Source organism: Arachis ipaensis, chromosome B05 (genome assembly GCF_000816755.2).
Source record: "Arachis ipaensis cultivar K30076 chromosome B05, Araip1.1, whole genome shotgun sequence".
Taxonomy (NCBI): Eukaryota; Viridiplantae; Streptophyta; class Magnoliopsida; order Fabales; family Fabaceae; genus Arachis; species Arachis ipaensis.
This window is the reverse complement of record NC_029789.2, coordinates 10,919,426-10,942,806: the sequence shown is the minus strand read 5'-3', so window position 1 is coordinate 10,942,806 and position 23,381 is coordinate 10,919,426. Positions and strand designations below refer to the sequence as shown.

Below are 23,381 nucleotides of genomic sequence, written 5' to 3'. Positions count from 1 at the left end.
ATAGTGTCTTAGGACTTAGGTAACTTCTTGTTAAGAACCAATTGCTAAAATCTCTCAACACACACTCCCAAAATGTTTTGATGCACATCTTGCAATTCGATGCTAGCCAAATGGTTTAAAAACTTGTTTTCAAAGGTATAAAAGCATAGGAATTGACTCCAACAAGTTTGAGATCAATCCTAAGTATTTTGAAGTGATTTTAAGCCATTCTTTAAGGTTTGCATCGATGCACACACATCTTGCATCGATGCAAAGTAGTTTACGTCGATGACATAATATTTGGTTCAACTAACGAATCACTTTGCAAGTTTTTCTCAAACCTCATGCAAAGTGAATTTGAAATGTCCATGATGGGCGAACTCAACTTCTTCCTTGGTCTTCAAATCAAACAAGGAAAAGAAGGAACTTTCGTTGGCCAAACCAAATATTGCAAAGAATTGCTCAAAAGATTTGGAATGGACAATGTTAAGGCAATGGACACACCAATGAGCACTACTTGCTACCTTGACAAAGATGAACAAGGTAAAAACATAGATGTAAAGAAGTATAGAGGCATGATAGGATCATTACTTTATCTAACGGCAAGTAGGCCAGATATCATGTTTAGTGTATGCATGTGTGTGAGATACCAAGCTAATCCTAAGGAATCTCACTTAAGTGCGGTGAAAAGGATTCTGAAGTATCTCATAGGAACATTAAATGTTGGATTGTGGTATCCAAAAGGATCCACTTGTGATTTGATTAGTTATTCCGATTCCGATTTTGCCGGTTGCAAATTGGATAGGAAAAGCACTAGCGGCACTTGTCACTTGCTAGGAAACTCTCTTGTTTCATGGCATAGTAAGAAACAAGTGTAGCCTTGTCCACCGCCGAAGCCGAGTATGTAGCCGCCGGTAGTTGTTGCGCCCAAATTTTATGGATGAAACAACAACTTGTGGACTATGGACTCATGCTTGATCACATTTAACACTTTTGTATATTGTCTTTAACTTTCGCAAAAAGATTCATTGTTGTTGCAATACTCAATTCACCCCCCCTCTTGAGTAATTGTGCATAGGTTCTACACGGGGCCTGTTTGTGATACCCGAACTCGGCCTGAGACCCGATGAAACCTAGACTCTTTCGGGCCACGATTATACCAGGTAAATATCGGGTGAAAACTGGGCCATTAACATAACATTATCTTGATACATTCTTGTCTATTGTATATATATAATTTTACAACTAAAATGTGTCACCTGTCATTTTTCATTGTAATTGAATTCAAATTAACAACTAAATGTGTCAGATGACGTTCTGTTATTCAAATTGACAAAAAACATGTACATCGAAAATTAATAAACTCACTTCTTAAATTCTCTCATGTATCTCTCTCCCTTTTTCTATTTCTCTCTACTCTTCCCACTCTATATATAATTTGTAATTTATATTTTATATTAGTAATTCGAAAGATCAAACTGTGTCATCGGATATTTTTATAATAATAAAAATTAAATTTTTTCTTTTAGAATTAAGAAACAGAACCCGTATCCCTAATCCACGAATAGGAATTCGTATATTCGTGAGAGACGAAATGCTATATACAAATTCGTAGGAGAGGAATCCTGAACTGTAAAAATTCAGTTGATTTGCTTTCTGGTTTCTGGGACAGTACACAACGAGAGAAATTTCGGAAGCTGAACCCCGAATGTCAAACCTAGAAAATCCTAACCATGAAAACGGCGAACCATGTTGTGTGACCCAGAGAACCAAATTCCGTGAACACCCTACCTGAAATCTGAAATCGCAGTTGATTTGTTTATCCCGTTTGTTGAAAGAACACCATGACCCTGTATGTTGGACCGTGAACCCTGAACCGTGTAGAATGAGATGTGTATTTGGAACCCGAATTTGTAAACCGAAATTCGTATTCCGAAGTCCGTTAATATTAAACCGGGATTCGATAAACCGGTTAGTAGAGTGGGTTGAATCGTAGATGAAAGGGTTGAATCGACAAAGCTATTGGTTCATAATTTTTTTGTTTTAACCGATAAGTTACTTGTTGAACCGACAGAATCCATTTTTCTTAGATATCGAAGATAAAATAGTCAAAGTTGCGAATTATTTTTCAAAATAAGAAAACAATATTCGAAGATTGGAATTTTAAAAATTGATATGGGTTTTAGTTTATTCCTAAGGCAGTAACATAGTCCGTTTAGAATTAATATAAAAAATACTAAATTATTACCGAAGGTTAAAGATTTTATCAGCAATTATGAATTCAAATTTAATATTAACAATACTGAAATAACCTTTTATTTAGTTCTAAGAGAATATAAAAGTATTTTACGATTAATATATTTCATGTGCATTTAAGTGTGTAACGACATGTCAGGAGAAATAATTATATTTGACGTTAATAGTATGAATAGTCATGTAAATGGAAGAATGCAATTGAACCACTATACAAAATGTTTGAGTGAGTCAGTGTATTAAAATTAAACTTTGATGGCTATCAGTGCTTAAGAGAAGAGGCGGCTATATGTAAGCAGTTAGCCTCCCTTTCTTATTAATCTGACTTGTTCCCTTTTCAAAGGAAGTTAGGAGATTTTTGTTAATGTTGTCTCCTGTTGGGTTTATGGACAGTTTATTTTTGTCTTCTGAGCAACAGAAATAGATAGGGAATAGAGCAGTATAAGTATAACGTAGATGTATCTTGGTTTAGGTAGTAATTGCAATGTAGCGTACATCTACTCTCTGTCACAATGCTGATCAAATAGGACTAACTTTTTCGCCGAGTTACATACACCAATGTTTTGAATAGGATCTACCAAATCCTAGCTGGGACTAATCCATACTCTGGCCAAATTCGAATTTGAGCAGGACTCATCGCAGCTTTCAACACCCGAGTGCTAACAAAACTTGCAAGGGAATCTACATAGGATCATGAAACAAAACCCAAAGATGTGTAAGGAACGATTCCGGTCAAAGTCGGTTAGAACCGATCAAAGTCAGTCGAAGCATGCGAAAACTTCGTAGAATCGGCAGAGAACGGTTCAACCAGACTGTTTGCGAGAAAACTTCAAGGTTCATGAATTTGGGGTTTGTCGCTGACTATAACTGCATCTGGGGTTTGCTCACTCAAGAGGAAGGATGTTAGATGTAGGGTGTAAACCGGTCGGTTTTTTATTGTGTTGGACTTGACCGGCTGGCTTGACCGGGTTAACCGGGAACCGGCCAGTTGGCCGGTCCGGTTAACGCCAAAAACCAGTTTGTAAAAAATTGCTGAAAAAACCGGTCAACTCGGTGGTTAACCGGTTGAACCGGTCAGTTTATTTGAAGGTCCGGTTGTTTCATTCACATCAAAACGGTGCGGTTTTGGATTTACTTTTTTAAAAAAAAAAAAACAAAAAAAATGAAACGCGTTAAGACCCCCGAAATGCCCCTTCTCCCTTCTCGCTCACTCTCAATCTCACTCTTACTAGAAAAATCCCTAATTTCAAAGGTGGCAGCTTTGGAGAGGAGCGGAAGAATGAGCAGAGCCCTCGGAAGTGGCGGAGGAAGGAGGCGGTGGGGCTGTGTCTGAGGTTGATGTGCATGGCTTCTTCTCATTGTTTCAGTGTCTCTCTCACTCTCAGTCTCAGCTGCCGCCACTTTTCTCCTAACTGTCTCGGTGCTCGCTGTGAAGCCCGCCTCTTTGTCGTCGTCAAAATGCCTTTGTCTTCGAGCCACATCTCTCTGTGTCAAGCAACACGCTCTGCGAATAGCGAACATACCCGTGCCAAGAATATCATTAGAGGTAAAGGAATTGTTGTTCAGAATTCTTTTTTGTGCTTGTTGAATTTGATATGCTAGGTTCTAGCCTCCAAAAGCAAGTGTATGTTGTTGCCAAGAATATCATTAGAGGTAAAGGAATTGTTCTTAGATAATGAAATTGAATAGGAGAATTATGCAGCAACAACACCAGGTTATTGTTGTGCAAGAGCCAACAAGTCATAGAGTGAAAGAGAATTTGAAAATATAAGAGAAAAATGATTTAATTATGATATGCATGACTCTTTTACACTGAAATGTACAAATGATAATACCTAGTTACTGCTTTAGTATTTGGAGAATATCTATATGTATATTAAAATTTAATAAATTTAATATGTATTGAATTAAAACGGTTCAACCACGGTTTGACCTCAGTTAAATTATTGAACCAATCACTTGACCGGTTCGATAACCGGTTTGATTCTCACAACCTTAGTTTTTTTTTTTTTTTCATAGTATAGTTTTTGCCTTTTACAATTTGGATAACCTAATACCAGCATGAACTCGCTCGTCTCTCTTGTAATAAGTTTAGATTTTTTCATAATAATTCTTTCAACGGTCAAATAAGATGATCTTAGTACGTGGCTATGTATCATACTGTTGCATGGTTGACCAGGTCATATCCAACGTAGGGTGCGACCCTGGTAGTGCTCCCGCGCGGACGTCTCGTGTGCGGCATGATGGACCTCCACGGTTGGACGCTCGTTGCCGGGGAAGCCGTTCAGTGTTATAACAATGGCGTCCTCGGGGTTTCTAACACTCTTCAGCAAGACTTAACGTGTCTCCTCCTTCGAGTTAATGTATCACCGGGCCAAGTCGGACGGGGATCGGAGTGCAACAAGGAGCATGTCGGTGGCAATTGTTTATGCTAACCCCTCTCATGATCAGATTGTTTGGGTTGGGTGTAACACGTATTTCCTATTACGAGGTACACCAACGACGTATTCATGAGTTTTTTCTTTTAATGTAACAAAGTTGTAACACAGTAGCAGATTGAACGGGGAATATCGAGTATAGATCACCGTCACAGTTTAAAGAAGAGTCTGCAATAAGAAAGGAACCTTAATTCCATTCTTACACCAAAGGGGAACTCCCCTTCCCGCCATTAAATGCATCTGCATGCATGGGACGGTATGCTTGATCGTAACACTTAAACACTTATTACAGCCTAACTGAACATGTAATTTTGTTGTTCCCATTAAACACGTGCACGGGACTTGATTCCATGCATACATTTGTTAATTTTTGCGCAACAGATATGGGCCACGCGCCCACGCCTAGAAACTTGGTTCAAAGATGTTTGTTATTTTTAATGTGAACCCACTTGAAAGTGATAATTATTAAGAAAGTTAATAGGGCTAAGACCAATGTTCATCGTTAGAAAGTATGTGCACAGGACTTATTCAACTACAAGTGTGATTGTCATTAAAAACAGTCAATGGTGATTACACATTGAGAACATGTTACGTTGGTGTGGCTGAAAAAACTGGAAAAAAAATGGAAATTTGGTTAAGTTGAAGAAACTGTTTCCTTGCCTTGTGTAGGTTGTCGCTAGATACTTTGGTAGAGTAGCTAACTTGTTAGTCGCCGCGGCCTCCCTAAATGTGAAATTTGCCGCGACATCCAACAACGGGAAGGATGCTGGTAGTCTGCTTCTTACGTGGTTGGTAACTTTCTTGCCAATTTCACCCAATCCCATGCATGGAGTCGATTGTGAAGATGTAGGAGGGGGATCTTCTTTTCGCAACGCGAGGGGGATACAGCTGTTGACATAATGGTTGTTGGATGCGCCGTTGGCATCCTAGTAGCATGTATGAAGTAGCATGTTTGAGATGTGAATTGTTGTGGAGGTAACTCTGATATCCTTTGCGAGAGAGTTTGTGGTGGGAGAGTAGTATTTATAGCAAAATGTTTGCGGTCCGTATGGTGTGTGTAATTACAATTTGGATTGGAGCGGACCGGACTAACTGATGTTTTCTCAATAACCACATGAACCGGACTCTAACCTGGTTCGTTATAGTTACTTCAGCATAGCAAATCATATTCAGAATGGTGTCCATGTGTTTGTGATTTGGCCAACGTTGACCCACCGTTCCTAAACACGTGAATGCTGTGGTTAGGCAGTTATGCTACTCTCGGTCCGACCCGACCGGGCTAGTGGATTTAGTTGTAAACAGTTAACGTGAGACCCAACTACGAACCGGTTCCTCATTGTTACGAAACCCAAAGCAGCATATCCAACTTCTTCTAAATAGTCCGGTTACTCTTCAAATAGTAACACACCGAGTTTGTATTATATTTGACACAGTGAATTTTTGTAAACCCTAGCGTGCAGTATGTTTAGTCGTTATGCGCTATTGGTCTTTGGTGGTTTAAACAACCCTTGGCTTATAGCAGCATCATTGATTCGCCAAAAACATGACCAAGTATATTCACGTGGCCAACCCCCGTAAATTACGACGTCGTTTATGGTACCCTCACTTGAAATTTTCTGTTCGCGCCAACTCATTACCTATGGCCCTCATCTCACCATGATGCGACGTTCGGATTGACGTCGCTGGCTTTAGTCTCAGTAATTTCTTGGGTAAAGCGCAATGGTAAAAAGACCGCAAAGTACACACAAACCCTTCGGTGGTTATACTAACATGTTTAGGTTTTGCCATACATGTATCCGTCTTGCCATTAGAGCAAAGTAGTTAGGGTAAATTGGGGAATTTGTTCTACTTCCATTCAACAAATTTAGCCACGCGTATGATGAGGGTCACAAAAACTTCTTAGGCATGCTTGGCTTTCACCCCACTTGTTATAAGCATTGACGTGGAGGAAAGCCTGAATCCCCATGGGAGGTCCTTCCTGAAAGCGACTGTTTATTCCCACGCGGGAATCTACTACAGGAATGAGACAGAACAGGCCACGCAGTGGAGTGGGCCGTTCCCAACACGGCTGACTGAGGCTGGACACGTGCAACGTACTTAGTGACGAACTCATCCCACACAGCAAACGCATCGTACGATCCCATGTGAGTATATTCTCCACGCCATTGCTCACCCCCTTAGATGCTGCTTTTTTCTCTTGATGCTTCATGTACTTCGACTTTATCCCTCGCCCCGTCATGTCGCACATGGTCACCAGCACGTGCTTCGCATGTGCGTCTGTCAGGAAATACTCGTGGTGGACTATTCTCGTGACGTTGACCACAAAGAAACCTCACAAGAGGGATGCACTGTTCACGTAGGCCATTACATTACTTGTCCAGTTGGGTTAGGTAAATAGCGATGCACTCGGGTTAGAAGTTACGTTTCCTAGTCATTGCAGTGCATAGACCTCGTGAAGTTAAATATCACGGTGACTAGTGAAATCTCACCACAGAGGAAAGCCGTCAGATACGGGAACAGTGATATATGGGCTTTATTTTTCATATCTTTTTCTTCCACAATAGAACTTTTTTTCAAAATGAGCGACTTGAACGTCTTTGACTTTTTTTATTTCTCGGGCTCACATATCCATAATGGTGGTGGAGCCTTTGTACATTTTTGTGGGCCTACTACATAAGTGGCCCAAGAATGGGAAGAAATGTGATGGGTAGGGTACATATTTATTGGTGGGTCATGGTCCAAGAAATAGGATGCCCGCGTATATAGTGATTTAAGGCAGCCACGTGTTGTTAGACCGAAGCCCAACCGAATAAGGCCAAACTACCAAAACAAAACCCGACCCGGAACAAAATTCCATCCCCAGCAGACCCGATTCATCGTCCCTGAACCTAACCCATTTCATTGTTTTCTCGATACCTCTACTGCTGCGCTCCATGGCTGCCGCTGCTGCGCTGCTTTGTTCTTCGATTTGTTACTCTAAATTCTTCATCTTTCGGTCGCTGCCTTGAGTGCTATCCCTCTCCGCTCCCCATCGTTCCAACGCCAGCTCCTCCTCTTGTTGTCGGCGTCTCTGCTCCTCCTCGGCTGTCTTCCTCTTCTCTTGACCCACCATGCTTTCCTACGTGTGCTTTTGTTGCATTCTCTTCGATTTATTTCTCTTCTTTTTCACAAATCCTATAGACTCAACATGCTACCCCAACGAAACTGAATCAAGCCGCGCTCTTCTCCCTCGCTGCTGCCAATTTGTAAGACCAGTCTCCATGGGTGCTTGACTCTCCCTTCCTCCTACCTAAATCAGCGACAGCTACATGCCCAATTTCCTCCTGGACAGAATCAGCTACTTGCTCTTGGAACCTGCCCAACCTGGTATCAATAGCCACCGCCGCCGTCAACCGAAGGTTGCATTGATACCACGCCTTTTACTTCGCTGCATTGATACTCCGATCTCGAGGAAGCAGATAAATGAGTGTCCTCCCCGCTGCGGTAATAGCAAGCCGTTTCGTAAAATTCGTAAATCGTTCGAGGACAATTATGATGTTTTCTTAAGTGAGTTTCTTCTTTCCATGTTGTGTATGTTTATATTTGTATGACTCGGTAAAAATTGGAAGTCTATCGTCCGATGGTCTTTGGAGTCCTAAGATGTTAAGTACGTAGCTTTTCTTCATGTTGTGTTGCTTGAATACTGTCTTTTTGTTACCATGGCATGGATTCCTTATTGATGATTTTCAGTGATTTTTCTAAACCGCGAGTATTGTTTGGATTGTAGGCGTCCCCGTTGTTTATCGTTTGGAGCAAGGCCAGCCGAATCAGCAGGCAAGCCACAGAATGGATCCTCTCCTAAGGTGCATCCTTCTGGCTCCAGATGCTCGGCCTCAGGAGCGTGGTGAGCAGTGTGTCGGGAATGCAGACCGACATAAGGAGGTTGTCGGACGCCTTAGCTCGACATGATGCGGTGGTTTTGGAGCTAAGGGACGCAATCAGGTTGCTAACCGGGGAGAGGTCGCCTGGTTTTAACGGGGAGCTGCTTGCCGGCCTTTGCAGGTTTTGCAATTGCAACCAGAAGAACACATATTTCAACTTACCCAAAGAGAATCGTTCAAAGAAAAAAGCTAGCAAGACCTGCCGGCGGGCTGAGCATACCCGGCGTCCGGTGCCGGAAGTAAGTCTGGTCATCGACACCACATTCAGCATGGATCACTTCCCCTTTACCACCAACAGATCCAAGAAATGAACGAGGAAACCAATCAAAAGTTGGAAGGAGCCACGGTCAAAGCGTGTTCCGGAAGTGGTACGACTCCAACCTGAAAACTTTTGTTCCATCGATTACAAGTTATACGTAGTTGTTTTCAATTGCTGGTTCTCTGCACACCCCTTCGTTTATTGTGTTTCAGGTGGATCTTAGTTCCGACGACGGCGTGGCAAAGACCAAAGGGCACACAACTATAAAAACTGTAATCAATGCAACCGGGCGGTCTGGCCAGGATAAGTTTCATGGCCATGCCGCGGATTCTGCCGCGGTCGTGAACTTAAGCGGGTTACTAAGTATGCAAGTGGACAGCATTCCAAAGGTCAGTATATACGTATGTGTCACGATAAGGTTATTCGCAGTTTCGTGTGTCCCATCACCATCTCCTATCTGTTGGGCATGTGTAATTGGTTGGGGTTATTGTAGTCCATGAACCTGGTATTCCATCCCACGGTAGATATGAACCTGTCCGGGGTGGAGTTGGCAGTTGCTGCTTACATTTTCAACAGAGATCTTCCAGAGAGGTAAGCATTCCAGTTACACCGAATTTATGCTGGTCTCCTTCAATTTTTCAGTATTGCAATCACACGGCTTCGAGTTCGCCACACCTGTTTTAACTCAATCTAACATATCGCCCTAATGTATGCTTTGTTTTCTTTGTACATTACCTGCAGTGAGGTTCTTATTGACATTGGGGACTGCTTTGCAAGTAGGGGAGCGCTGATAACTCTCGCCCCGAAAGAGGAGGTTGTTGACGATGTGAGTCCCTGTCACATCTTCATGTATCAATCCCTTGGGTCTTTACACCTGATTCAAGGCACATGCCTTCTTAAGTTGGCATGACTGGTGTTTTCCTTACCATGTGTAGGTACTGAATGTAGTTATTCGTATGCTGACAAATGGATCGCAGCGCAGTTGTTGGTTCCTTCCCACAGTGGTCATGGTAAATTCATTGACTGAGTACAAACAAACTTCACTTGGTATTACTGTTTCCTTTCATTCCATGCACACATATGATGACGATGTTGTGGCATAAAGAAAATCATTGAGACCCAGGTACGGTCTAATTTATGGAAACCACCATTCCTATGCCAATTTCCTTGCATCGATAACTTATCACTCACTTGTAATCTAAGCTACCATTGCTGCGAATATATTCTGTTGCCTACCGAAATGAAACCCATGTGTAGTGTGAACCCAGTTACGTAAGGCCATGCAACAAAAGGAAGACCCTCATTCACAGAAATCATTAACATATCACATTTTACTTTGATTGCCTGTTTATTTAAAGTCTCACCCTGCTCAGCATCTGCCCTATAGTGGGATGAAATGCCAACTTAACGGGTTCAATTTTTTCGCAGCAAGCGGCACTTGGTGGTCGCTCGCTAACGTCGGCGAACATGACGTCGATACGCAACAACTACATGCGCAGCAAGGTGGACCAGACGACGAAGGTAAGTACACCGACGCCGAAAATTTGTTCTCCTATGCTTGTTTTCGAATTTGTAGCGCAATTTCATACCCAGCATTGTTATGGATTTACTTGAAGGTTTACCAGCCCATGTGGTGTGATCAACACTGGTACCTTATGATTATCGACATCCCGCGAATGAAGTTAGTGTATCTAGACTCACTCCGAGATCTGCGTGAAGCAGATGCAAGGAAAACTGTGATGGTTCGGGTGGTAAGTCTCGGCATTGTTGGGACAACCACATGGCCACAGATCGAACGGGCGACTCATATCAATGGTACCTAATACCTATGCTTGTATTTTGTAGGCACTTTACCTTGAAGGTTTGACGCTGGGAAAGTCATTGCTATCGGGGCCTGAGGCGCTGCGTCCTAGGTTCTCAGCCTTCGAGTTCGAGGAGCCGGAGGTGCCTCAACAAGCGGGGGACTCGTAAGCCCCTACATTTTCAAATTATGTAAACTTAAGTGGTTTTCTTGTTTTTTTTTAACTGTCTGGTCCTTCTTGTGATAACAACAACAACCCTAACTATCCGAGGTAATTGTTCCCAAAATAGCATGGACTGTGGCGTGTGGGTAGCACAGTGGATGATTCGAGAGCACCTGTGGCAAGATCACGGGGTACAGGTACAGCTAATCCTATGTTTACATTCAGCTCGTTAAGATTACGTTGAACTAATCGACGCATCCAATTATGACATGACGACGGTATTCGCTTGACTTCTCTTTCAGAATGTCAACAATGCGACTAGGATGCGGTTGGCAGTGGATTTGGTGATGAAGTCTCACAACGACCTAGGAGAAGATGCTGTTTCCAAAGCAGTCCGGCATTGGCAACAGAAAGCAGCCTAGACTGAAGCCATTTTGGGTTGGAAATGGGTTTACTGGTATCATGTTTTGTTTGGGTACGTTCCGTGGATTTGGCCAGTTGGCAGGGCAGTCTACTAGATCAGACCGTCATAAACATGCACACCAACGCAATGTGTTGCATTGGAGTTGGGTGAAAATTTAGTATCTGCATTGTTTTGATGATGTAATCTTTGAAAGTTATGCTCAAAACCTCTACCTGAAGCAGTTTTGTTTTGGATGTATATGCAAACCGTTATATTTCCTATGTGTGATACTATCTCATACTGCTAAGTAACAACCTTGTAAAATTATTATGTGGTAGTCGTAAGATATTTGGGATTTGGCTATGGTGGTAAAAAGATCTATTTTAAATAATAAAAAATTAGTCATCCATTTAAATTGGTAAATACAATAGTAATTGTGTATTTCGACAATTGAAATAACTAAATTATATATTTTTAAAAAAATCCATTTAAGGTGAACATAATATTAGAGCATGGGATAAATAGCGAAAAGAAGGAACGGGAAAACAGGAAGTCACTGTTTCCGCCATTCGAAAACGGAAAATTTTGTTTTCATCTTTTAGAGTTAAGCAACCCAAATTTTTCTCCACTCCTTTCCATTTATAAATGAACCCAACAAATTTTATATTTTACAAAACCTCCCAGGGCATTAGATGACCACATTTTTTTTCCTCACAGCACAACCAGCCTACCTGTTACTCACCCTAAGGTATTTTGGCTACTGCACTATCTGTTTTTTTGATCAACTGTAATCAAATCAATTAAAGAAACATTGGTGTAGGAGTTTCAATCAAAGAGACACAGAAATCGCATAGATATCTCCATATATATCCTTGCTTAATAGTATTTGTTAACTTCTTCTAAAACACCAAATTACTAAATTTGCAGTATCTCCCTAATTCTTTTCACCTGCAAACTGGCACTCAAAGGATAAAATGAAATCAAATCCAACATGGAATACGCATAAGCAGCTAACCACGTACAAAAACAAAATGTAGAATGAAATGAAGTTTAAATTTAGTTTGCACAAAATTCGACCAACTATGCTCGTATGTTAATTTCATGGCCTAAATTGGAGAAAGCACTGCACAGAGAAAAATTTCATCTATGAACTAATGTCTGTGTATTCTGAACAACTATTCAATGACAATGCAAAAGCTATTACTAAATATTCCTGAAAGATAATAGTGCAGAAAAAAAAAGTCAACTGCAAACCAACACAGATAGTTCATACTAGAATACATTACCTACCTTGAACTCTAATGTCACTAGCAATAGATAAACTTACCTAAAAATTCAATTGATCACTAAAGAAAAATCAGCATAACTCAATCACAATCGTCAATTGAATTCAGATACAAGAATATGGGTTTTCTAATTGCTCCTCTTGGGCTGTGATATGGTTGGGTTAGCATGATGGCCTAATAACAAGTAACAAGGCTAATAGATTAATATTATTACATGGTTATTAGGCCATTCTGGTTTTCTCAGCAGGTTCTAATTCATTCATGAGCACGGTACTGCAGGGAGATATAAATAACAATGAAATGAAATGCAAATTCATCAATGATTTTTACTAACCACATGTACAGGTTTTTTCAAATTGTCAACTCATTCATCATGTGCAATTAAAGGTTAACAAGTCAAACATAAAGGTATTATAGTCCTGACAGGCAGGATAGGTTCACAATTGCAACTTATCACCATATACATTGCCATTGAACATATGCTGGGTAAAGCTACACCGAAACATTACTAGCGAACACAGAACTAGCTATTCCCGTTATAGCCCATTTAACCTAACCAGAAGAATCCTTACCATATGTCATAATTGCCATCCACCTGTGCATCATGCCCTTGTTAACACATTTTTTCCACAACAAGACCGACTAAGGAATCCGCAAGAATGGCCCAACTACATCCCTGTTTCTTCTCACCAGCAACTTGTGTTTGCTTTTATACGCAACCATTCCTTCTGCTGCACGATGGCCTGCCCACGGCATTTTGTTCACATCAACAACAAAAGCACGGTCCTTCAACAAAACATGCAACTCAATACAAAAAAAAATAAGTGGGAAATCACTTAACACATCCAACTGGTTTTTCCACTACTACCTGTGATAGCCAATGCTCGAATAGTTCTTCGTTGGTGTGCCTTGTCGGATTAGACATTCGGCTGACATCGTTTCCATGAGACTCCCCTCTGTGGCCGGAGCAACCCTGCGAAGCAAAGAACTGTCCAATGTGTTGCCCTCCGAGGAAGATGTTGGCACTACCGCCCCCGACACCCATTAGGGGGTTCCACTCTGTTTCACTAGACCCATGATTGTACCCCGGTGTTGCACCCTCACGACGGAGTGAAGCGGTGTGGCCTAGGTCGCCCATCTCATCAATATTGCGCTCCGAATTCTGCATACATCACTCACATCAGTTGACCCTAACCAACCCTAATCCATTTTCTTAAGCATGGAATGCAGCATTGGAAGTGAAAATTTAATGAAACATCTACTACAAAGAGATAACCAAACTGTAAGTTCCGAACAAACTTTTAACCAACCCAATCCAAATTTCTCACGAACCTAATAATCCTGTTATGTTTTTGTTGTGGTATGCTGTTAGCATTAATAGTATCAAAGGATAGTAGGTTTAGAATCACTTTTAACTCGACCCCTAACCTGGAATCTTCCAGCAGATTTATCTCTCAAAGTTGCAGACGGGGCACTCCCCATCCCAGAGGAACACTCCGCGCAACCTGGGACCGCTCCCCCTTCAGTGTCAGGTCCACGATGGGCCCGATGCCACGTGCATGTCTTCTTCGTATGACCATGAACCCCACAGCTTGTACAACGTCGTCGCTTCGTTGGTATCTCACACTTGCTGCCCGGTTCTGGCTCTACCTCCTTTCCCTTCCTCGGAGCCCCCTTTGTTTTTGAAACCGGTGGATCCTTCAGTGCCGGCGGCATTGATAAACCAAGTTGGCTTCCGACCCGGCGGTATGCTCTTCGTTGAAGGTCCTCCACAAGGGTGGCAATGCCTTCCCTAGCGACAACAAACTCCGCGGGATCTTCAGAACCAAGTCTGGCAACCAAATTCATCAAACCACTGAGGGCACCATATCGGAGCAAGCGTCCCTGAGGGCCATCTGTCACTTGGGGGGGGGGGTTTCGAACTCCAGTCCTTTGCATCCTTGCAACACCTGCTCAGAATAAGACCCTTCGGGATTTCTTCCAACCCTTCATACTTCATGACACATAATATATGACTACATGGAATTCCCTCACTGTTCCATATTGAACACTCACACTCAATCTTTTCCTCGTTCGGATCATACAACACCTTGTGTATCTTGTTAGGTTTTCCCATCTTCGAAAATTGGTATACACTAGTAGTGCTAATGCTGTCCCTGCTCCGAAACAATAAACTCGCGACACCCTTAATCTGTTTCTTTACTTCCCTAAAAATTGCTCGTGTATACACCTTTGATGCAAAAAGCTCGATCGAATCAAGGCCGGTCGTTAGCACCGGAGTATAGTACGTGGAATAGAATTGGGCAGTTACTTCATTATTCCGGTAGTCCTTTACAACCCGGTCCAAACTGTGTACGAGTTCCAAAATGCTATCAGTTGACTTGAGAAAACCCTTTATAAAAGCATTTATCCCTTCATATCTTGAAGTTGTCTTGTAACCCGCACAGAATGTGCCCCGTAGGTAGGCCATTGCCCAGCTTTCTCTGGTTTCGTACGTGTTTTGAACCCAAGTATTATCAACTAGGCCGAGCGACTCAACCGAAGACTTCCAATATAACTCAAAGTCGTCGACTTCAAAATTTGCATACAGAGCTTTCTTAAAAACCTTGCGAAATTCAAGATCCTTCACCCTCTGGACGCAATTCTTTTCTAGGTGCCAAGCACATAGTCTATGTGTTGCGGCCGGCATCACCTCCGCAATGGCAGCACGCATTGCCTTGTCCCCATCCGTCACAACTACGCATGGCCTCTTCTGTCCCATAACATCCAGCAGGTTCAACAACACCCACCGATAAGTTCGGACCTCTTCATCCTCTAATAGCGCAAACCCGAATATGGATGTTTGTTTGTGGTGATTTGAACCAGAGAAAACCACCAATGGCTTCTTGTACTTGTTAGAACGATATGTGGAGTCGAATGCCAGGACATCACCAAAGACCTGATAATCCGAAATCATCTCACCATCCGCCCAAAATAAGCTACCCAAACGATTCTCCGTGGTGCGTGTGTAACGTGCGACCGTCATCATGTCCGCATTTGCCTTGCCCTCTAAGTAACTAATAGTTGCTGATGCATCACCATCACATATTCGCTCAACCCTTTGCCCATGCACATAATTATACAAATCCCGCTTCGTAAATCGAAGCATGCCATACCCATCAGACTGCCCAGCCATGAAAGCCATTATTTTCGAGGTTGCGATCCCAAACTACTTGAAATTATCCACCTGTGCCTTGTCGCCCGCACTCATCTTCCGGTGACTTGGGAGGAGATGTGTGAACATCACCGGGGCAAGCTCATGGTTGTGTTCGTCCATGATGGTTCTCACTTTCCACACGTTGTGTTGCACATCGTAATAAATCTTCAACTTAGCCTTACAATCCGTCCGGCTCTCAAGCCTCTCCTCCCTTACTCGCTCAGGACGGTCATAGTGCTTAGAATGTCTTGTCCCTTGTCGATGGCAAAAAAAGTCTCTTCTGACTAAAACCCCATTAACCCGAGCTACATCTCCCTTCCGAACTCCAAAGCCCCTCAATTTTGCAAACTCCTTGTATGCAGCATAAGCATCTTCCTCCGTCGCAAATTGTCTACCCAAGAAGTCATTCGCGACGACTTGCCTGCTTGTCGTACCGCTTGCCACGTCATTTATCCCACCAGATTCCTTGCAATATGCAGCATCCGCAGCACCTTGCTCCCTTGCTTCGGGACCAATGTCGTCCACATCATCGTATTCATCGTCGGTACCACGGTAATGTCCCGAATATTCATCGGAACTGCCCGCATCGGACTCATGACCCTCAATGTCGAACATGCGGTTGATATCCATCGCCCAATGCTGTGTGACTTCCTACCCTGAATCCATACAATCCAGAGACATGCAACTCATAATCGCAGAAGATATAAACTAAAAGCATGTACCACAAATACCAGGACGGAGGGAATATTCACTTCCATAAATAAGGCACAATACCAGTTCATTGAATCTACATTAAGAGAAAATTCAGCAACCATTTATCTCGCTTTCACAAACACCCACTCATTGTAACTAATAACAACGTCCATAACTACTTAATTCATCGACACATTCACAAGAACAACCAAACAGTTAGTGGCATACCTGAACCATCAACAAACTAGCTACGGTCACCTCTCTTACTTAACTAAGTAAACTTAATTCGAATGACGATGCGTTCCTTGCAAGACAAGGTTCATCAAATTTTTACCCACTATCCAAAGCCCGGCAACTTTAACTTTTCTTAACTAACTTCAACAGAAATACTAGCAACCCAAAGCCCATCTTAGGCATAATAGGGTCCTCACCCCAACTATACACAAATGGGTGAAACACCCTCTCCACCAAATAATCACATCAATCAAAAAACTTCAACCACTAGCATGTACTTCAATGTATCACTATACCTCCTATACACGCTTCATTCTCATTTGCATACATGGCATGTCTCATATGAATAAAAAAATCCAAGTTTCATCATCCTACCTACCATCCGGTTAGTTCCCAAAATAACAACCAATTTCATAAGCAAAATTCATCAAGCATAAAACCAAACTTAACTCTCTATACTTGTTTATCTCATAATTGCAGTACTTGTTCCTTCATTTCTTTGCCTGCTCGAACGTATTTTTTTTAATCTTACAATTGGATTCAACATTCAATCATATCCACTATATGTTCACACATATGCAACCACAGAACAAAGATCAATACATCATTTATGTTCCACATATTCTTACACATGTACGCATTATTAAATGACATCTACGGAGGATGAATGAGGAAGGGGGCAATGCTGCTCCTTACTTACCAGCTGATTAATCGCTGCTCCCCCACACCACAACTGCAACGCGAAACTGGGGCTTGGTGCACTCGGCCAGCACCTACACCGCCTCCTACGACTTCGAACCCAGCCTTATCTCGAGCGCCACCGCCAGCAGCAGCAGGAACATCACCAACGACGGCGATCCTCCGCACTTAACCTAGGGATTTCCTTCCCTGTTACCACCCTCCCGAAGTGAAGAACCAACTCATGGGTTAGGGCCTTATTTTTTTTCGGCCCAAACAAGGTCCATGGCAACAGCCTCCAACCAACGGAACGCATAGGCTTCAGAACACCGTTCAACATTACCCCACCAAGCCGGCTCCTTCGCACCTCTCCTGAGCTCCTGGGACCTCCTCTGAGCCAATTGCACACTGCAGCGTGGGACCCAACACGTGTCAATAGGTGAAATATGAAAGGGAAAAATTTGCATATCTGTACGCACTTTGATCTGTACACTAGTGCGACCCATTCAATAAAATCAGATTTATGTGATTCATGTTGCAACGCTAACATGCATTACCTACCTTTCTCTCTTGATAATTATAATTTTTCTACTCCTTTAGAGATGATTTATTTAGACTTATGGGGGCCAGCACCATCTACTTCTTATCATGGATTCGATTATTATGTTTCATTTGTTGATGTATTTACTCGTTACACATCTGTTTTTCTTTTGCATTCAAAAAGCTAAACTTTTCAAGCATTTCTTCAATTTCAAGCTAACATTGAAAAACATACAGGTTTGAAGATAAAAGCTCTTCAAACTAACCATGGAAGATAATATCTTTCTCACTCTTTTACACAATACCTTGCAGCTCAGGGTATATCTCATCGTTTTTCATGCCCATACACACATCAACAAAATAGGAAGGCAGAGAGAAAGCATAGACATACTATAGAAAAAGTTTTGGCAATGTTAGCTGCAGTCTCTCTCCCTTTGATTCATTGGGATGATCTTGTGCTTTTAGCCACTTACATTATAAATCGATTACATTTGTTAATACTAACTCTATTTCACCTTTTGAAGTCCTCCACAATCATAGCCCTGACTATTCCTTTCTAAAAGTTTTTGGTTGTGCAGCATATCCTTGTCTCAAGCCTTCCTACCAAATTTAATTTCAAATCAGACTTGTGTGTTTTTCTTGGGTAAAATCATTATAACTAGGCATATTGTGTTTGATGAAATGAAATTCCCATACCAGGAGTTGTTTTCTCGTACGGAACCTACTCTTCCAAAACAACAATTCCCTTATATCACTATCACTTTTTCCTAATTTTACCTCTACTGATCAGAACCTCAACACCTCTTCTTCACCATCTTCAACTACGTCTTCTACTAATCATAATATTTTTCCCACAAATGCTAATATTCCTACTTCTGTCACTGGTTTTAATGAAAATCAAAACCATACGCAATCATATAAATTTGAATCTGCATCTGCTTCAGATGCTGAATTCACATCCCAGTCACCATGTGTCACTCCTTTTACTCATCCTCATTATAAATCTTTGCATAAGGATAGTATCCCTACTTCAGATATTCAAATTCAGCTTGGTACTAATCCGAGTACTCCTCTAACAACTAATAAGCATCCTATGATAACTAGATTAAAAGTTGCAAGTTGGTATCTCTAAGCCTAAGGCACTTGCTTCTATTGTTGATAAATGCACTGATCTTGTTCATAATACTCCTAACAGTGTTTCTACAGCTTTACAATCTCCACATTGGCATAAAGCAATGTTGGAAGAACTGATGCATTACAGAAAACTCAGACCTGGTCCATTGTTAACCCACCCATAGATGCAAAAATCATTGGTTACAGATGGATTTTTGCCATAAAAAAGCATCCAAATGGAACTATATTGCTCGCCTTGTAGCTAAAGACAGTCATTGGTGCGGAATTTAAAGTCCACAAACTAACCGGTAAGTGCACCGGGTCGTACCAAGTAATACCTCAGGTGAGTGAGGGTCGATCCCACGAGGATTGATGGATCAAGCAACAATGATTGAGTGATTGACTTAGTCAGAAAAACAGAATATAGTGTTTGGGTCTCAATTGCATCAAACAGTAAATTCAGAATATCAGAAAGCAAGCAGTAAACAAGTTGTGAATAATATATGGAGAAACAGTTAAGACTTCATAGTTATCTATTTTCCGGATTGACTTTTCTTATTAACTATTTTAATCATGCAAGATTCAATTCATGACAAACTATATATGTCTAAGCCCTAATTCCTTAGGCATTATTAGTCTACTCTAACTTTCATCAACCGCCAATTCCTAGGTCACTTAATTCTAATTAGAGGATAAAGTTCAATTCTAGTTTATGTGCCACAGAAACTCTAATTACCCAAATATAAAAGGATTATATGTCACGTATCCCGTTAAGTCCAGATAATTAGAAGTTTAGGAGAAATTATTTTCAAGCTGTTGTTCAAGTAAAGAGGTTTTCCAAGTTAACAAGAACTCAATTAGAACAAGGGTCATACTTCCATTCCACCCCAAATTTATAAGATAAAGAACGAAAACAATTCTTGAAATAGAAATCAATACATGAATTAAAATAGAAAAATAATAGTATCAATCCATACAATAGATAGAGCTCCTAACCTTAACAGTGGAGGTTTAGTTGCTCATGATTCAGAGAGAAAAACTAGGATTCTGACAAACTGTAAATTGCGGAATGAGGTAGAAGAGAAGAGAAGAGAAGAGCCCGAAGGGCTGATTCTTTTTCCCTTTTATATCTAATCCTAATTAATGTAAATTATAATTTCTAAAACTAAATAATATTTTTTTCTATTTTAAAATAAAAATTAAAGTTTTAATCAGAATAAATGAAAGATCTCGCGTGGCTCGTGCATTGGCGTGGGGACCACTTGATTTATTAGACTCAGGAGCATGGCCACGCCTAACTTGCTTAGAAGCTGCGCCTAACTTGAATGGCACAGTGAGAATTGGCGTGCAAAGCTTGTCTTGCACCTAACTTGAGTGAATCATGCGCCTAACTTGAGTGTTGTTGTTGTGCATTGCGCCTAACTTGTATTTTCTCAAGTTAGGCGCAGCCCTTGCAGAGTTGATGGAAAAGAAGTATGGACTATTATATATCGTTGGAAAGCTCTGGAAGTTAGCTTTCCAACGCCACTGGAATCACATCCATTGAATCTATGTATCTCGAGTTATTTAGGTTTGAGTGTAGAGAGGTCAGGGTTGATAGTATCATTCGCTTTCTTCTCGTTTTTTGCGGAAACTCCATCAAATCCAGCCGAATGCTACCTAAAATAAATAGAATTGCATACAACTCAAAGTAGCATCCATAGTGGCTAAAAGATAATTAATTCTTGATTAAACTCAACAAATTGAATGCAAATTCACTAGGAAAAGATAGGAAAGATGCTCACGCATCACAACACCAAACTTGAATAGTTGCTTGTCCTCAAGCAACCAAAACTAACATAGGCTTAAGATGTGAATTTGTATGAGAGTGAGAGTTCAATTAAGCTCATGTCTCTTCTTGAAGTGGGGTTTACAACTGTGATCCTGAATAGTTTTGGCATCTCCATCTCCTTTGAATCAGAAGGATGTCACTGTCATTCGAAATTAGAATCCGGATAATATTATGAATTCTCTAATTTTTTATACTCCAGTTTAATCATTGAACACAGCAAAATTTACTTTAATTCTCTTTTTTTTTTTGGTTCTTTTCACCTTGAGCCTAGCTGTGACTTTAAATGTTTTGTCTCAAACTTTACTTGACACAGAAACACCACAAGCACTTGACTGGGGAACTCTCCTTAAATTTTGATTTTTGTTTCAGTTACCTCCAGACAGTGGTGCTCAAAGCCTTTGGCATACTCTGCTGAATGCAATTGGTCATGACTCTAAATATTCTGTCTCAAAGGTTACTTGAAACAAGAATACCACAAGCATATGACTAGGAAAACAACTCTTTGAGCTTTTGATTATTTCAGACTCCCTATTCATTGATGCTCAGAGCCTTGGACCTTGCTTTTATGTTTATTTTGCTGTCTCTTTCGCTTCAAGGATTAAATCTTTGTTTATTTCAGAGAAGTCATAATAATTCTCTAAATTTATGTTCATCATACGTCAACATCTTTTGATTCAAATTCAAATATGCATTGTTGATATCATGCATTCAAACTCACAAATAATACCACCAAACTTAAGTAAACAAGACTAATCTTAAATATAAACTCAATTTCTCATGCAATACATCACTTCTTCTTTTTTTTTCTTTTTTAGATTTAAGCTCAGTGAGTGGTACATGAGTCAATTTTTTTTAAACTAAAAGCAAATAACAGAGTGAAACTAAATCTAAGAACTGAAAGTACTAAAGATCATGCAGGCAAACAAAGCAACAGAAAGTAGAAGACAATAAAATAAGAACGTAAGGAGAAATAGAATGACAGGAACTCAACCACCTCAGTTATGCTGGTGGCCATCTCATCCCTCCGGCTGTGCTCCTCTAACACCAAACTTAAAACTTTGCTTGTCCTCAAGCAAAGAAAAACTCCAGGGTGTCAAAAATTCCTTTTAATTACTCCTGTTCCTGTTCTAATCACTCTGCATGACTAAAATACATGTAAAACAAGAAAAATTAAAAAAAAATTGAGATAAAGTAATTTAAAACCAGAACTAAAATAACTATAATGCTAAAATAAAAATAACTAAAAAATTAAAACCAAAGCAACTGCAAAACCAAGGATACTAGTAGTTGGGTTGCCTCCCACAAGAGCTTCTTTAATGTCACTAGCTTGACTCTTGATTATTGAATTTTTTTCCTCTTCTTCCAGTTGGTTAAAAGAAATGTCTCCAAAGGGGGAGAGGTGAAAATTAGTGCCCCCTGATATAAATTCCTCATAACAAGCTTTCTTTTATTGTTATTAGCTTGATTCACCTTGCTTGTTGGGGTAGAGGTTGGATTATTTTTTATTGACCTTCTCTTTTTCATGGATATTGTCTTTTGTTTCTTGGTCGCAATCCCCTTTTTTGTGCTTTCCTTGATTGCCTTCACTTCTTTAATTTTAAAATTTGGGTGTTGTGTAATGGTTAGAGTGTACCCTTCATCAAGAACTTCTTGAATTGGTGGTTTAATAAACTCACCCTTTATGCCACTCTCTGTTTCAATGGAGTGTAGATTCCCATAATTGTCTTCATCCCTTACAACCTTCTTTGTTTGTGCATCTTCCTTCTTTGTTAGTGCATCTTCTTCCTTTGTTCTTGCATCTTCCTCTTCTTCCATGTGTGAGGGTGAAAAGTTCTCTAATTCACTGGAGTATGAACTCCTTTGATTGATTTCCTCACTTTCTTCTATAGGATCTTGCATTATATCTCTTGGGAAGGAATTTGCTTGTTCCTCTTCCTGTGACTTAATAATCAACTGCACATATTTCTCTACACTTTTGACATTCGTCTTTATATCATGTATGAATTCTTTCATGAGAAGCTCAAGATCTGATGGTTCTTGATATGAATAAGGAGATGGTGGCTCTTGATATGAATAAGAAGGAGATGATGATTCTTGATAAGAGTAAAAAGATGATGGTTCTTGGTATGAATAGGGAGATGGTGGCTCTTGATATGGGTAGAAAGAGGATGATTCTTGGTATGTATATGGAGATGGTGGTTCTTGATATGAATAGGGAGGTGGTGGCTCTTGATAGTTGGAACATGGAGCACTGAAGTTTCTTTAGTTTTGACTTTGCCAATCAAAATTCGGATAGTTCCTCCATCCACAATAATAAGAATCACTCCTTGGGTGTGAGTAGTAACCCATGTGATCCCTCTCCATTATTTTTCCTTAGCACAAAGCACCAAACAAAATTAAACGCACCATATGGTAAACAGGAAAGCAAAGAAGAAATAACAGAATTTTTTTCTTTTTTTTTGAAAAGAAATAAAATAAAGAATAATAAAAATAAAATAAAAATTCAAAAATAAATGAAAAGAGGTGAACTAAAAATTAAATATTTTTTTAAAAAAATTACTATGAGACACCAAACTTAATTTAAGAAATTAAAA

General features: G+C 40.5%; 4 protein-coding genes across 6 annotated transcripts; 3 read left to right on the top strand and 1 right to left on the bottom strand.

Moving 5' to 3' along the window:
* LOC107640138 (uncharacterized mitochondrial protein AtMg00810-like) lies at positions 351-857 on the top strand. The gene has a single exon (XM_016343689.1). The coding sequence runs from the start codon at positions 351-353 to the stop codon at positions 855-857; it is 507 nt and encodes a 168-aa protein (XP_016199175.1).
* On the top strand, positions 7,552-8,639 carry LOC107640137. The gene is made up of 2 exons (XM_016343687.2): positions 7,552-8,216; positions 8,437-8,639. Exons 1-2 carry the CDS (start codon positions 7,979-7,981, stop codon positions 8,616-8,618), a joined length of 420 nt encoding a protein of 139 aa, XP_016199173.1. The 5' UTR covers positions 7,552-7,978; the 3' UTR covers positions 8,619-8,639.
* LOC107642889 lies at positions 9,128-11,495 on the top strand. 3 transcript variants are annotated; one of them, XM_016346389.2, is made up of 9 exons: positions 9,128-9,238; positions 9,343-9,440; positions 9,591-9,675; positions 9,785-9,859; positions 10,278-10,370; positions 10,466-10,600; positions 10,695-10,816; positions 10,941-11,010; positions 11,116-11,495. In XM_016346389.2, exons 1-9 carry the CDS (start codon positions 9,215-9,217, stop codon positions 11,233-11,235), a joined length of 822 nt encoding a protein of 273 aa, XP_016201875.1. In that variant the 5' UTR covers positions 9,128-9,214; the 3' UTR covers positions 11,236-11,495. The 3 variants fall into 3 exon arrangements, with proteins under 3 accessions (XP_016201875.1, XP_020978685.1, XP_020978684.1); XM_021123026.1 differs by having other exon boundaries at positions 9,142-9,250; positions 10,941-11,004; XM_021123025.1 differs by having other exon boundaries at positions 9,142-9,250.
* LOC107640136 (protein FAR1-RELATED SEQUENCE 11-like) lies at positions 15,711-16,328 on the bottom strand. Its single transcript, XM_016343686.1, has one exon. The coding sequence runs from the start codon at positions 16,326-16,328 to the stop codon at positions 15,711-15,713; it is 618 nt and encodes a 205-aa protein (XP_016199172.1).